This window comes from Scaptodrosophila lebanonensis, unplaced genomic scaffold (genome assembly GCF_003285725.1).
Source record: "Scaptodrosophila lebanonensis strain 11010-0011.00,11010-0021.00 unplaced genomic scaffold, SlebRS2 tig00000043-arrow-pilon, whole genome shotgun sequence".
Taxonomy (NCBI): Eukaryota; Metazoa; Arthropoda; class Insecta; order Diptera; family Drosophilidae; genus Scaptodrosophila; species Scaptodrosophila lebanonensis.
Window position 1 is genome coordinate 2,123,541 of NW_022060545.1, and position 16,462 is coordinate 2,140,002.

At 37.2% G+C, this 16,462-nt stretch overlaps 1 protein-coding gene across 1 annotated transcript; it reads left to right on the top strand.

Annotated features, from left to right (window-relative positions):
- Positions 1-13,947: 13,947 nt before the first annotated feature.
- LOC115623092 lies at positions 13,948-15,399 on the top strand. The gene is made up of 2 exons (XM_030517299.1): positions 13,948-14,643; positions 14,833-15,399. The coding sequence occupies exons 1-2, from the start codon at positions 14,248-14,250 to the stop codon at positions 15,307-15,309; spliced, it is 873 nt and encodes a 290-aa protein (XP_030373159.1). The 5' UTR covers positions 13,948-14,247; the 3' UTR covers positions 15,310-15,399.
- The last annotated feature ends 1,063 nt before the right edge of the window (positions 15,400-16,462 follow it).

Here is a 16,462-nt window from a genome sequence, read left to right on the forward strand (position 1 = left end):
TCTAAATCTTGCTGAAGTTAATGAAAATCCTGCAAGAAGCCTTTAATGAAGCAATCCTAAGATCGGCACTTGCTTATTTACAGTAAAGTGCTTAGTCTAGTTTCATAGGCATACATAGCTTATTGTACTTTCGAAAGTCTAGTACTTTCTAAACATTTCTAGAGTTAAAATAAAGAATTGGTTAATGCTCTTGCTGATAGAAATCTTTGTTCTATTTCGATTCGATTTTCCAGTTAGCGTTATCCATTTCTAGTTTCAATCGACAAATACTTTCTAAAGACCCCACGAATCTTAGTTGTATGTATCGGGCTTCCTGATCTGCACACGGGATGTCTTCACATGCAGTTGAAGCTGTGGAAACGTTCCCCACCACGTCGCCACCAAAGTCTTCCAACTGCTGACCTGACCAACTGCGGATCGGACCCAGACGCGAGTCCATGGCACAGCATTAAGATTGAGTTAAAGATATGGGGCGGCTAACACGCGTCCGTCGTCCGTCGCAGTGCTGGTTTGATTTTTTTGCCGTTTGTTTTGCTGTTGCGCGATCGGCATCATCGGCTTGGCTGCTGGAGGCATACAAAAAAAAAAAAAAAAGGTGGTTCGGTTCGTTGGATGGTTGTGGCTGCGGCAGAGTGCGGGCGGACGTGTGTGTTTCTCTGTGTGTGTGTGAATGTGTATATGTGTGTGTGTGCTGCTTATATTTTTCGAAGGTGCGGCCGTCGTTGTCTTCGTCGTCAGTTACGTTGCTGTTGTTGTTGTTGTTATTATAGCCGATATACCTTAGTTGTTGTTGCTTTCTGTTTTCTGTTTTCTGTTTTTTGTTTTTTCTCTTTGCTTTTTGTTTGCTGTGGTTAGCGTTGACTTGAACAACAAACTTGGCTTATGGTCGACATTGTGTTATTTTTTTTATTATTACTTATATTGCTGCTGCTGTTGTTGTTGTAATGGCCGCAGCATGCGTTTTGATTGCAGTCGCAGAGCGCAGGCGCACTGTTCGTTTCGTTCGATGCCGTTGTTGTTGTTGCTGTTGTTGCCTTTTTTTCATGCCATTTAAGTCTTATTTATGGTTCTCGTTGATGATCGTGTTGATGGTCGTACTTTTTTTCCTCCACTTTGTTGTTATTGTTGTTGCTTTGTTTTTCAGCATTTTTCTCCGTCCTCTTCTTCTTCTTCTTCTTCATCATCTACATGGTTGATTTTTTAACCTTTTCGTTGCGCTACAATAAAAGGGGTTATTTTTGGCAGACAATCAGCATCCATTGTATGAATAAGGCAGTTATGGTAGAAAATTCATTTCACATTGGACAGGTAGCTCATAAATATATACATACATATGTACATTATGGTGTGCATGTATGGTTATGTACATCTATATACACATCTAGAGAAGCAAATGATCTAAAATTGTATGTATGTAAGATGTTTAAAGTTAGCTTAAGCAAAGAAGTTAAAAGTACCTACATACATACGTACGAATATAATTTTTTTAAAATAACGATACAGTGGAATTTCAAGCCCTCCGTAGAAAGGTGCTGGTGACGAAAAGACTTCCCTGGTTTGTCATTTAACCGACCTTTTTGAACTGAACTAAACGCATCATTACAAAGTTATCGCAAAAAACTCATACATAAATACCAAATTTGCGACGTCGATATACAAGTATAAAACGATATAAGATGCGCGAAATAATTAACAGGACACTACGTTTCTTAGTTTTACAAATGAACCGTTCAATATATTTTCAAAAAATAAATTATTGCTGAAACCTAATTATATTATCAATAGACTTCAAGTTAAATAAAGCAAATAAAACTTAAGAAAATATAATTAAAATATTAATTGTACATTACAAATTACAAATTATATATACGAGTATTTGTATATGCATGACTAAAAGCGTTTCAGCACTGATCGTTCCTATAAGTAGTATAAGCACATATACATAAAAAATAAAAATAAATATTAGTTGGTAATATTTGAATTCCAGAGGACCCCTTTTAATGGATAGTTAATTAGCAGTATAAAAATGGAAACTAATGAACTTTTCAACACTGGACATATCAATAATCGTTCAGAAATATAAAATAAAATAAAGCTTATTTGAAACTCAACAGGTTTACTTTAAAAAGTACTTACTTATAGGAACTACAAAGTTGTAGTGTAACGTAAGAGACTTTAGAAAATAAAACCGCAACACAACAATGGAATCTTTCATTCCGAGTACTACACGCATCTACATCTAAATATATTTGAGATAGATGTAATGTAATGCTTTCTTTAATATCGGATTTCAACCTTCTGTATTCCTTTTTCCATTACCCCTTTTTATGGTTGCTTAGCAATCGACTTTATTTCCAGCTTATCTGCATTTTCGTAAGATTTAACTCTGATTGGGTATTAAAGATCTCTTTAGCTGTGTGAAGGGAGAGCATTCGTGCTGTCTTCTTGTCCCGTACACCCACTCCACTCCACTCCACCCCACTTCCTTCCTTCCTTACTTAACTTCCACTTTGATGCTTGACTTTTAACCTTTTTTTTAATGTTGGTGTCGAGTTTATTTTCACCATTTGTTTGTTTTCGTTTTCGCTTTTTGTGCGCGAATGCATCGAAAGGCAATTTTATTTTTGCTGCAACAATAATTTTTTTTACAATTTTGTTTTTGTTTTCCTTTTTTATGGCTCGTCGATATTTTTTTCGACTGCGAAATGGGTTTGTGTCGGGGCATTGGGGTTTGGGACTTGGGGCTTGAGGCTGGCACGGTAGTCCGTTTTGGACTTGCGCTCAGGTTGTTGTTGTGTTTTTATTTTTATTTTATTGTAAACTTTTCGTTGTCGATGTTGTTGTTGTTGCTGTTGTTGTTGGGGTCTCTTTGGCTGCAATCGCAGGAAATCAATTATAAAAAAACCTTTTGCTGTTCGGCTTCACTGGCCACGTTAATTCGTGAAAAATGTTTTTTGTTTTCTTTTCTCGCTGCCAAGCATTTCAAAGAGTTTTCTTTGTTATTATTATTTTTTTCGCTTTTCGTTTCTCGTTTTTTGTGTTTGAAAGTGTTGGGCTTAGAGCTTGGGTCGCGGGCATGACCACTCGGTCTTTGAATATAATGGGCAGCAGCAACAACAACGACAACAACGACAACAACAACAACAACAATCCGAGGCACGGCAACTGGCAAAGGATTTTGTGTGCAGCAGCGGAAAAAGTGCAATAAATTTTGGTCGTAGTATGCATTTTGTTTGCTGTCGATTTCGTTCAATGATTTCTTTATATTGTTCATTGTTCATTTGTTCATTTATGTCGACCGGCAACTGAGGACCAACGACCTTTATTTACGACTCTGCTCCGCTCTGCGCTGTCTTTGTAATGCGTTTTAAATTCAGGAAGTTGCAGTTTATGTTTCTCCATTGCCTTCGCCTTTGCCTCCACCTCCACATCCACATCCACATCCAGCTCTGCCGCCTTCGCCATCACCATCGCCATCGCCTTCAACTTCAACTCCAACTTTGCCTTCGTCTGGCTGCAGTTTTTCCGCTTCATTGCTGCAGGGGTGTGCGATGGTAATAAGCATTAATTAAGATGAGACATGGCAGTTGCTAGTTGCCAGTTGTACGAGCCCAGACCCGAACCCAAGCCCGAGCCCGAGCCCGAGTCCGAACCCGGACCCGGACCATGGCAATCTTGTCGCACTTAACTGGTAAGTGGAAATGGGACAAATGATCTTGCGTGTAACATGCCAGCACATGCGGGCCAATTTGGCGTTGGCGTTGGCGTTGTTTTCTGTCGACATCTTCAATTGGGACAATGGCAGCCATTTAATTTTGCTGCCGTTCTGGCGACTTACAATTACATTTCCACAGTTACATACAAATGATTCCATACGCACAAATATATACAAGTAGTATGTACTTGTATGTATGTATGTGGCTCTCCATGCTCATAATTACGATTGGTATCTTGATCTCATTTTGGTTTTGAACGCTTTTTCACAATTACTTTGTCAAACGTTTTCATTTCAACTTAATTTTTGACTGAATGACTTCTTTATATGTCATTGTATTTATTCGATTGTTATTGTTAAGCCCCAAAAGTTGCGTCATTCGATACTCCCTGAAATATCAACAATCTTTCACTACTGTATCTTGATGACGAAATCCGTTAGAATATTTATTTACTTTGGAATGAAGAGAAATCAAATATCATATACTATAAGTGCAATAAAATCCTTCACCAATGTCCGAAATGAGGTTTATTTGTAACATTAGTTGGCAACTGACAGCATGAACCGGTTTGGAAAATCAAGTGCATCATTTTATATGATGTTCTACGAATTTGATATTTTCTTGTCTTTCAATAAATTTGAATAAAAAGAACTGAAAACGGAAGAACTGGTCCGAAGCTATCTACACAGTTTCACAACAAAACTTTTTATACCCTGTATCCGTAGGGTAAAAAGGGTATATTAGGTTTGTGCAAAGTATGTAGCATGCAGAAGGAAGCATCTCCGACCCCATATATATTCTGAATCAACATGACGAGAGAAATCGATCTAGACATGTCCGTCCGTCCGTCCGTCCGTCCGTCTGTCCGTCCGTCTGTCCGTCCGTCTGTCCGCAAGGATCTCAGAAACTATAAAAGCTAGAATAACCAAAGTTGGCATCCAGATTCTCCTAGGTCCGAGAAAGGACGAGTTTATTTTATTTTTTTTAATTTTCCCCCCCTTCCCCCGCTACAGAATTTCGTCAATAGCGTCCAAATTTCAAATGCTACCTAAACCAAACTTTGCACACATAATTAATATATAATTATCTACTGTTGTTAAAAGTTTTATTCAACTCTAAAAATGGTTACTACTAGTTATTGTATAGAAACAAAGGCCCCAGTCTTTGGATCAAGTTGTTGGCTTTGATCCCAAATTTTAGATTTAAATAAAAATGTCACTTGAAATTTGTACCTCCTTCTTCTGATACAATCATATAATTCTTGATATATTTATATCTCTATACATGTTTCCCTGGCTAACCATCCTATGCGTTCTTAAAAAATAACTCATGAAATTCACAAGATATCGAGGCAACATTTGCTTCAAAAGAGGTAATTTTCTCAAATGAATCATTTGGTTGGATATATCCATAAAGAATTTTAGAGAAAGTCAATATACTCTCCATTATAATTTATGAGACTTATTAACTTAATTATTTATCTATTTGCCTATTTGTTAGACAGACAGAAACTAAATGAAAATAATTGAAAATGAGTCCACATTGAAATTATGTGAGACAATTGTAAATGTCATTTCCAATATCAATACTGCCTCATACTTATTATGCACTGAACTGGGGCTCCATCGACTTGAACACAGACTGAGGACCGAGGACTGGGGCCGGAGAACGGTGACCGGAGCCAGAAGAACGGGGCCGGAGCTGAGAGTCCGAAAGAACTCAAAGCGAACAACGAGCGCGACTTGAATTTATGAGATCATGATGCTTGAAGTTAATTATGCCAGAGCATAAATTTCATGTCGCTGCCAGACAACACCAATAACAACCAGAACAGCAACAACAGCAACAGCAACAACAACCGCGTCAACCAGAAAAATAACAACAACAACAACAATAGCAGTGCTAAGCTGAGTGCAAATGTACTTCAACTCCATCTCCAAAGCTGTCAAGACTACTATGTATTCCATACATACATACATATATAGTACTATAAGGTACATACATACATATATATATATATATATATATATATATATATTTTGTTTTTGTGTTTTTTGCACGTTTCACCAATCATAATAATTTTTATCTTAAAACCCATAAACATGTGCATAAACAAAAAATAAGAAAATAATAAGAAAATAAAAAATACAAACAACAACAACAACAACAACAACAGGAGCAGCAGCTGGAAACTAGTTCCTAGACCTAGGTTAGTTCTTGGCTGAGACCAGTTTCGTGGCTTAGATTTTTTTTTATGGTGTTTGGACCAAAGTTGTTGGGCCTGTTGTTGGCCCAGCCAGCCAGCCAGCCAGCCAGCCAGCCAGCTAGTCAGCCACTCAGCTAAACAACAAAGTCTGTCGCAAAGTCCAATTCCAAGTCCAAGTTGCTATCGTTGTTGTTGTTTATGAGAAAGAAGTTTGCGGCAATGGATGTGGTTTGTGGTTTAACTGCTTTTATGGTAACACAAAAAACTACAAAAACAACAACAGCAACAACAGCAACAAAATTATAATAAAAAAATAAAAATTGGCAGCAACAACCGCAGCAGCAGCAGCAACAACAACTTTGGTTAAAAAGTCATCAAAGACCAAAACATAGAGCAACAACAATAACAACAACAACAATAGTAACAACGGCAGTCACGACAGTTGCCCGGTTGGTTGTTGCTGTTGTTGGTTTCGTTTGTTTGAAACCAGTTTTGGCTTAAAGTCTAAACTTTATTTACAATATTGTTTTCTTTTACGACGTCGCAGTCGCCGTCGGCGACGCTGCCGCTGCTGAGGATTCTGCTAGCTAACCATTTTCGACATTTTAGTTGTTTTTGTTGTTGTCGTTGCTGTTGCTGTTGCTGCTGCTGCTGCGGTCGACAGATTGACCCAAGCCCCTTTTTGTAATAAAGAAACTGGTATGGCAACCAACAGCACCAGCAGCAGCAACAACAACAACAACAACAACGACGATGAAAACAGCACCACGACAATTTAGCCAATTTGATGTGCATCTCTCTTTCTTGTTGCGGCTGCGGCAACGAAAATTAAGGCTCCGGTTAGGGTAACCGATACCCTTTCCCGCTCACACCCAACCACGGTGTTACCATTTGGGAAGAGCATTTGAAATTTTAGGCCAGCCAGTTGCAGTTGACGGCACAGATTGTAGGGAGCAGTATTTTTTTTTTTTCTTTCCTCTCATTTTTGTTTTTAGTGTCAATTGGTGCTACGTTGTCCCAAGCGGTTTATCAATCATAAAAGTGCCATATAAATGGGCAATGGTGGAACTCGTAAAACCCTGGGCCCAAATGCTTGAGTTTCCACTTTAAGGGCCATCGCATTGAGGGAAATTTGGTTATGTGAGCCTAAATGTGTGTGTGAGTCAGTGTGTATATCTATTTGTATAGCGGGAGTTAGGGCGGCACTTAAACTTAACATATGCAGACGAGTATAACTAAATTATATTGCCACACAAACATACAAACATACAAACATACATACATACACACATATATCCATACAATACATCTGTATCAATCTTGCATTTGATGCGCGATGTGGGATAAAGATGTCATTCATTTCATTTCAATCCATTAGATAGTTTACAGTGCCCCGAAAGTCTGACTCATTGATGCATTAATTAGTGATGTGATGTCTTAGGAAGAAGCTTTGGAAGAACCGAATAGCTTGCATATAAAATCAACATCAATTAGATGAAAAGTTTTCCACGATTATGGAAACCTTTCACGGCTACTGCATGGGCCATAAAAGTGGAACAATACGGTCGCTTTTTATCACATCAATCGGCCTAGCGAGATTGAAATATTTCATAAAATCTGAACTCTACATGCCACGTTGAATTTACTATCTATTTTGTATTCAATATAGCTGTGCTACAAGTTTTTAACTTAATTGTAAAATTCTACAACCTTTCATATTGTTTCTTTGATTTATTTATTAAAAAATACATCAAAGGCTGTTATATGATCCCGTCTGGCCAGCCAAATGTGGTCATAGATAAAAGCTATAGTTGAATAATAAAGAAATAAAATGGACGTGGGTCGAAATATATTGGAAATAAACACTTAGCCTCGAGCAGGCCAACAAATTTGTACAAAATTAATAGAAAAGATAAATACAAAATCAATTTCAAATTTAAAACTAAACGCACTGCACTGATTCATAGTTCAACAGACTTGGGAAATGAAATAAAACAAGTAATTATAACGTTTTGATAATCTCTATCCAAGTGAACAGAAAACTATCAAATGAATTATTAAATATTCATGAAATATTTTTAAATTTCAATAAAATTTAAGATATAAGTAGTATGATAAAATAATGTTAAGGCCGCAACTTTATGTCTTTATTGTCTCAAGGTACTTCTCCAAGCAGATAAATAGAAAAAATAAATTAAAAATCTGATCGATTAAAAAACTAGCGTTAAAGTCGTGCTCTGCCCTGTATTTGGTTACCCAATTAAAAATAAAAGTTCCTATGGGCCGACTTAATGAAAATTTAGAATTTATTTTAAATCTTATTATTATGATACCAGATTTATTTAAATTATAACTATGTACAAGCGAAATGTTTTATTACTAAGCCTTATTTTTTTCACCGATTGCTATTAACCAGTTTTGAAGAAGCAGGCTCTATAAAAGCTTCAAATTTCAATTTCCGTCTTATTACAGCTTTATAAAATATTAAAGGCATACATTATATATTTTATAAATTTTATATAATTTATATATTTCATATATTTCCTATATTTTATATATTTTATATATTTCCTATATTTTATATATTTTATATATCTTATATATTTTATTTTATATATTTTATATATTTTCTGAGTATGGATAATGGATGTGGATGGATTACGGGTTTTCGGGGCTTATACAAACAGACTCTCTAAAATACCCTTTCATGATTCGGGTACAGGATATAACAACTGATTATTCAGTTACTACATTCGATTAAGTTAGGATAAAAAGAAAGTCTCTGGTTTTCTTGGCAGTGTAAAAAATACATGTATCTTTTAATTGCTATTATGTTGATTGTTTTTGGCTGTATTGCATTCATAGTTATTGGTATGTATTAATTTTTGAAGTTTTGATTTTAACTTAAGCACTCCTTTTTTTGAGAACAATTCTATCTCTGTTTTTATTTACGACCCTCCCTTCGCCATATAAATCATCCATTTAGACTAGTCGTCTTGCTGTCCATTATTTTTCCGGGAAAAGATGTGTTTGCTGTCGACCAAAGACACATTTAAGCAATTAATTATATGTTAGATGAGGAAATAGGCCCTTTGTTTAATTTCCAACAGACACACATGACCGCCATATGTCGACAGAAGTTTCGTTACGAGTATCTAAATAATTAAATGTCTGGCTTGCTTAATTACACCAAGTAGTGTCTATCGAGCATGGCGGCTTCTTTTTAAACAATACAAGCGTTTTTGCTTTTTTGAAACGTATTCAATCCAAATCACGTTTGCTGAATAAGAAATCGCTTCAAGTTCGTGACATTTTAAGCATCACACTCGTTTATCGTAGCCTTCATCCTCTCCCCTTTCCCCCCTTTCTCCATTTCTGACCCTCGTGACCGACACAACTTGCACCTTTCACCGGCGACTGGGGAGGCTGCAACCCTCAGAACGGTGCCGAGAGCGCTAATTATTTTTTAAATTGATTAATTTTGTTCACTTACGACTCCACTCCTAAATGACTGATATGTTGGCCTGTCTCATAAACTTTAAATGTGTTCAGACAGGCAAACAATTTGTGCGCAAATAAATGCAATTTTACAATTAGCCATGCAAAAAATCTTTTAAATCTTTAATCTTTATTTAAGATCTGCCCGCAGGTTAGATATTATTTAAATTTTATGATACCTTCTGTCATGATGGTATGCGACTATATGAAAATTGAATATAGAAAAGAACACTATTTTTGCAAAAAATAATATTTTTATAGTCTGACCAAATTATGAATATTGAATTGCACAAATCTGTGTTCATTGAATTGCAATTCTTCTAGAGAAATATTTACCTTAAAAATTAAATTTTTATAATTAAATTAAAATACTTGTAAGCTAAATTAATTTAGAAATACATTTGTAATGACTAGCATAATAACTTAAAAGTAATCTTGTAAAATAAAATAAAATAAAATAAATATAAACACTTGATATATAGAAAACATTCTAAAAATTCAAATAATTTAAATAATGTTAAAATGCAATGCTTTTTTCTAATCGTAAGCCAAATTCAATTATACATGTTTCATAATTTTTGACAATTTTATGTAAATCCATAAAAAATAATGATCGGTTTGTAAATTGTTTGATGAACCTGAAATAAACTATTGTTTATGTATTAAGTATCGGGTTTCTATATCTTATACTAGGTGATCGGGTATGCTTCGCTACACAGTATTTTAGCGGGCTTTAACTACTTTGTGGACAATTCACATTTCAACATATAATTTTCTTTTTGTGTACGATTCATTTTTTGTTTTGTGACTCTACCCGCTACAAATAACATTCAACGCAATTTTATTATAATCCAATGAGCCCTCAGTAGTTTCGAACGAAAATATCGTAAATTAGTATGTTCAGCCCTTTTTTAGAATCATAATTAAATACTTCTTATTACCGGCAAACACATACACTTTCGTTCAACACTTTAAGAACCAGTTAACTAATTTCAGTCTGCATTTTTTTCAGGCTTACTTTTGATGTACATAACCAAAAACATGGTGAGTATTATTCAATAATAAATTTCTGAAAAATACTAATTAACGAACATAGGATAGTTTTATGTTTTAAATTATACCAAATTTCAGATACATGTAAAATTAATGATTATTGATTAAAAACGGTTTAGTAGTTTTGGATTTTATCAATGACAAACATTGTGACAAGAGATGTATATATATATAAATATATATTTAGAATATAGATAGATGTGTTATATACATAGAAAAACACATTGGCGAAGGTACATATATAGGCCTTCCTTGTACTTCCTTGTGAATGCTCTTGAAGCGCTGCAGTAAATTATTTTTTTGAAACATCCTCAACAGGCGATAAATCGATGTCGTCATCCGGTGCACTGGCACTACATTGATTCCTTCTTTTGGGTGCAACGATCTAAATCGTCACATCCTAAATACCATCCCCCCACTTCTCGGTTACACAAACAACCTCTCGAGATATGGATTTGTCCCACTCGTGTTACGCGTACATTGTTGTGTCCGAAAGGTGATCGATTATTCGTAATTCATGTCACATGGGCACTACGTAGAAAAAACTGAGCACTTTTACAGATGTTTACACGACAACCCTCCTCAGCCATTTGTCCGCGTTTTGATGGTCAAAGGCAATTCCCAGGCGGCACAAGTCACAATTTCCCGCAATCGCTGACGACCCCACAATGCGAATTGCCGTTCGACCAACCCATCGCCCGCCGAAAGGAAATGTAATGTCCGTAGTCTGGGCGACGACATAATTTGCTTTGCTTAATTTCTGTTACGTTTTGGTATTTTTATTGCCATTTCTGGCAGTTAGTTTTGCAAGACAGACAGCAACAACAAGCAATCAAGTGTCCAAAAGCCAAAGACGTTAGTGTTCCTTGTTTCAATCCGGGCACGACCCACTGCAATGGATCGAAAGTTAGCGGCGAGTCGAAGCCAGCGACCCATTTGACCAAAGGCTATGTAACATGCCAAATGTGTCCCGGAATTTAATTAAACATTTTCTGCGCTTATTCGTTTATACATTTCACTTCGACTGTAGCTGTAGCTGTGGATGTGGATATGGCACCACCCCTGTCCCCTGCCCCCGCCCACAACAAACTGCACTCACTACAATATCCAACCCACTAACCATCCGAAATTCTTGGCAGGAATTGAGGCAGAGGGTTGCTATTGATTCTGACCCCTAGCCGCGCTCCGCATACACTCTCTGTCTGTCTGTCTGTCTGTCTGTGTGTCTGTCAGTGGGGGTGTCCTGGGTGGGGGCATGGGGTCGGATGTCGGCCTGCTCGAGGCATGGGCAACCAATGGAAGGTTATTGACATATTTTAACAACTATTTGCAAAAGGCTTTAGTTTCACTTCAACTGAATTTCTATTCCTTCGCCCATTCGCTTTTTTACGCATAATTGAAACGAGTTCAAAATGTCTTTATCGTTCCAGTCGCCTGTCGCTTGTCGGTTGTCGGTCCTCCACCCCTCCTAGCCCTAGCCCCTAACTGGTCTGTCTTTTGGTCCATCAAGCGGACTGGCATTTGTCGCTGGTTGAGGCCCGTCCTCTGGGTTGGTTGTTTGTTTGTCTGTTTGCTTCCATGTTCAAATGTCCTCGCGGCATCAATATTTGTATCCTTGCAAATACATGCTCGCATTCAGCATTTGCCATGTAAATACTGTTATTTCAATTACTTGATAAAGGGGCGAGCGAGCGAGCGAGCGAACGAGCATTAAAGGAATTGCATCACTCGGAACATTGTCTGTTTACACATTTATTTGAAACATCTTTGGGCCAAAGTCTGCTTAAACAGCATTATGAAATAAAGGAGGAACCACATACTACGTATACTACAAGTATATATTAAATTTGAACGACTCCAACCACCCCCCATTGTTAACGTAACAGCAAGTCCACAATTTAATTAACCAGAGAATTATTGGCTTGGGACTTTTAAGGAGCTTGACTTGCTCGGCACAAAATCTCACCTTAATTAAGTAATACTTAAGTCACATCTCGTCTCGGTTGTAGGCGCTAGGCAACCGTTCGTTTTACCGCACAGAACAACTGAACCGAGTCATAAGATACATATTTTAAACGTACTATATACTCGTATATGATGAATTGCACACAAAAGCGGCTCTCTATCTGTACCTCCAGAGGCATTAGGATGTTAAGCTATTTATAACATGAACAATGAACAGCATTAGCCAGTCAGTGATTTGGTGAAAAGTAAGGTTGGCATAAAAGTGACTTTAAAATTATGTACTCTCTAGGTTATACCTACAAACTTCGGTTCGTGATATCCAACTAAAGTTATAAGCATAAACTTAAATTTCTAAGTACAATTTCTCTAAGAATTCAAATAGTTATTCTTAACTAATTAAATAGGTATGAAATTATCTGCAAAAAATTCATGTATAGTATACGATATAGAAGGAAGCAAGTTGGACATCTCGCGAATATAAAATTCCATATGTCAATGTATGCCGCAATTTTCCTCTCAGATGATTCTAATAGCTCCATGCTTCATTATATTAAATCCTGATTTTGCGGCTATAAATGGCATTTTGGAGTGTCGCAGGATTATAGCTTTCTTTATAAAGTTTCAAGCTCGGCATTACAACCTATTTATTGGTCTTAACGCACAATTCAATTTTCAAAATACATAGGAACACATATGGTAGTTCGTTTTCTTGTTCTATCAAAATAAAAAAATAATTTTAATTGTAATGATGATAATATTTATTGTGAAAACGGAACAATAAAATTAATTTCATTTAAGTTTCATTTAATTTTTGATTCGAGGTGATGTCGACGAGAGAAAATAATTATTTATATCTTCATAAATAATATTAAATATTAACTAAAATATGTTGTATCCAATATTTTACTAGATTGTTGCACAGGGTTTTTAAAAATGGTATTCTAAATTTTAGCTTCTTAGATAAAATACTATATTGTGAGAAAAGTACAAAAAATTAAGACAATTGAAAAGGTCAGAAGCCCAGAAATATTTTTGGGTGTTATGTCCGCAAAAAATTGGTCATAATGTCCAACTCATTGTCGGTCGCTATAAGTCCTCGTACGTTGTGTTTTCACAACAACTGTAAATGAATTTGCAGTTCCCTTTTGAGCTGATCCCGGTAGGTGTGTGCTCTTTTTGTTTGCAAGATTAAAATGCATAGCAGGAGAACAGCAAGTGATGTCTCTGTCGCCCAACCAACGCATGAGGGTAGGAACGCATACATATGTTCACATTTGCATACATACATTCATACTTGTATGTATGCGTGCATGCATACTCTCACTTGAATATGCATGTAACACAAAATTAATATGGCCGTACATACATACATACTTGTACGTACACATATGCATTTGACATAATTATCATAAAGTCGTATCTTGAATTGAGCAGCACGTCTGCTTACTCTTCTTCTTGCGCCCTTCTCCCATGACCAAGCACAGGTAGCGGGTCATTTGTAACGGCAACGCGAATATGAGGCAAAGCAGAGCGCAATCAACGTTTGCGTTTGCACAAACAACGTACTGAGAGAGCCGCTTGTGCTTATGCTTGTGCTTGAGTGCGTCTGTGTCTGGTGTTCTCTCTCATTTTGCCCATCTTCCTTATGTGTGAGTGTATGTGTTTGTGTGATTGTGTTTTACCGTAATCTGTTCTCTTCGCATTTGCGCATGCAAGCTTGTGCTCAGAGCATTGATTACTCAGTATTTCGCTTGTGCTCGAGCAGTCGACAACTCAGCAAAGAGTGAGAGTACAAGAAAAGCCTGCCAGATGAATGCACGCGACCGCGTGTTCTGGACCGAATTCCTGCTCCTTTATCGATCACTACCGGCCGTATGGAAGGTCAAGAGTCCGGAATATAGCAGCCGTGCTTTGAAGACGTCCAGCTATGAAAAGTTGGTGCGCAAGCTGCGCGAAGTCGAGCCCGACGCCGACCGAGCACTGGTGGTGAAGAAAATAAACTCGTTTCGAACAAATTTTCGTCGCGATTTGCGCAAACGGAACGCATGCGCCGATGACGAGCATTTCGAATCGACTTTATGGTACTTTGAGCTGCTCGGCTTCCTCGAGGGACAGGAGGAAGAGGTCGAGACGAGCCACAAGAGCGGCAAACAGCTGCGCAGCGGCCAGCAGGAGCACTCGGACAGTCAGGAAGAGGAGTCGGTGGTAAGTACAAATACTTGGTAGGAGCAAGCAAATCTTGTACCTAGATGAGATCACAAATTTTAAGGAACTGTCATCAATGTATCGATCCATATCTGAAAGGAGGGGAGATTCTGTTCATGCTCATATTAAATAAACCTTTGTAATCCGATCGATATCAATTCTTACCCTTGATTTCAACTTCTCTGCTAGCTCTTTTGTCCAGGCTACGAGTGGAAAAAAATGAAGCCAAGTACCACTTTGAAGCAGGAATGCTTATCAGCGGCCAGTCGCACACCCATTCGTAGCCTCTCTCCATCCAAGTCCCACTCCAGCGTAAACACAATTAAGGTAAAACGTGAACCTCATCTCGATTATAAGGCACGTTTGGAACATCAGCCGAGGGTACGACGCCAGAGCTCGCTGAATGATTCAGAGGCGCTGGCCCACACATGGACCGCTCAGTTCAACGAGCTGTCCATGCCCCAGAAGGTACTGGCCCGCAAGCTGATCTCGGACATTCTCTACTACGGCTGCATGGAACAGTTGGATCATAGTCATGTCACCCAATTGCAGAACATGATGATGCGAAACACTTCTTCGCCGGAGATCGAGAATGGGTCTCCATCTCCATGTGCCAGCAAAGTTCATTATGTGGAGGAATACGATGAGGCAGTCGATGCTGACTGATTTAAGAAATTCAAGTCACTGTACCTATAGACTAGAAATTAAGGAACCACAAGTATTTTGTCATACAAATAAAACGTTAATTTAAAACTATTTCATCAATTCATTTTTATACCCTGTACCCGTAGGGTAAAAAGGGTATATTAGGTTTGTGCAAAGTATGTAACATACAGAAGGAAGCATCTCCGACCCCATAAAGTATATATATTCTGAATCAGCATGACGAGAGAAATCGATCTAGACATGTCCGTCCGTCTGTCCGTCCGTCCGTCTGGATGAACGCGAGGATCTCAGAAACTATAAAAGCTAGAATAACCAAAGTTGGCATCCAGATTTTCCTAGATCCGAGTAAGGACGAGTTTATTTTTTTTTTTTAAATTTTCCCCCCTTCCCCCGCTGCAGAATTTCGTCAATAGCGTCCACATTTCAAATGCTACCTAAACCAAACTTTGCACACATAATTTATATATAATTGTCTACTGTTATTATATATTATATATTATATTTTATTCAATTCTGTCAATTCTAAGAAAAGTTATTAGCGAAACAAATTCTCGCCAGTACAACCCCCCCAAACTGCAGCAACAAGTTCGCTCTTCTTCTTCCTCTTTTTGCTGCTGCTATGGGCGCATATAACTCAGTGACGGAAGTTTACCTGGGTACAGGGTATTACACTGTCGGGCTTGCTCGACTGTAGCGTTCTCTCTTGTTTTAGACTAACTTAATTTTAAAATGGAAACTAATCATCTACTTTTCTATTTGTTGTAATTTTGAAAAAAAAAACAATTTTATAATTTTTTTTCCGAAAAGTACAGTTATAAAATATTGTTTAAGTTTAATACATTTTGACGAACTTTAAAAGGAAAGTTGCATGTCAAGTGGAAGATGAAATGTATTAATAGGATCTATTAATATGCTTATTAATCCGTTTTTTGAGAAAAACTCCCAAGACAATATAAGTAAATACATTATTACATTCGGATATTTCTTATAAAAATGGTAAAATGAGGAATATTCTTATAATTGTTGTTAAATTTATAAAAACTACAGGAAATTGCTTGACACATCTTCGAGAAGGAGGCTCTTGCACAGACATGGATGTCTAATTAGTCGATAAATGTATCTGCTAATGAACCTATGCTATGGAACGCTAATC

What these genes read in the sequence shown, in the direction of transcription:
- LOC115623092 (XM_030517299.1), top strand. Translation starts at nt 14,248, where the DNA reads ATGAATGCACGCGACCGCGTGTTCTGGACCGAATTCCTGCTCCTTTAT. An exon ending in GTCAGGAAGAGGAGTCGGTG is followed by an intron (nt 14,644 to 14,832) that starts GTAAGTACAAAT and finishes CTTCTCTGCTAG; the next exon opens with CTCTTTTGTCCAGGCTACGA.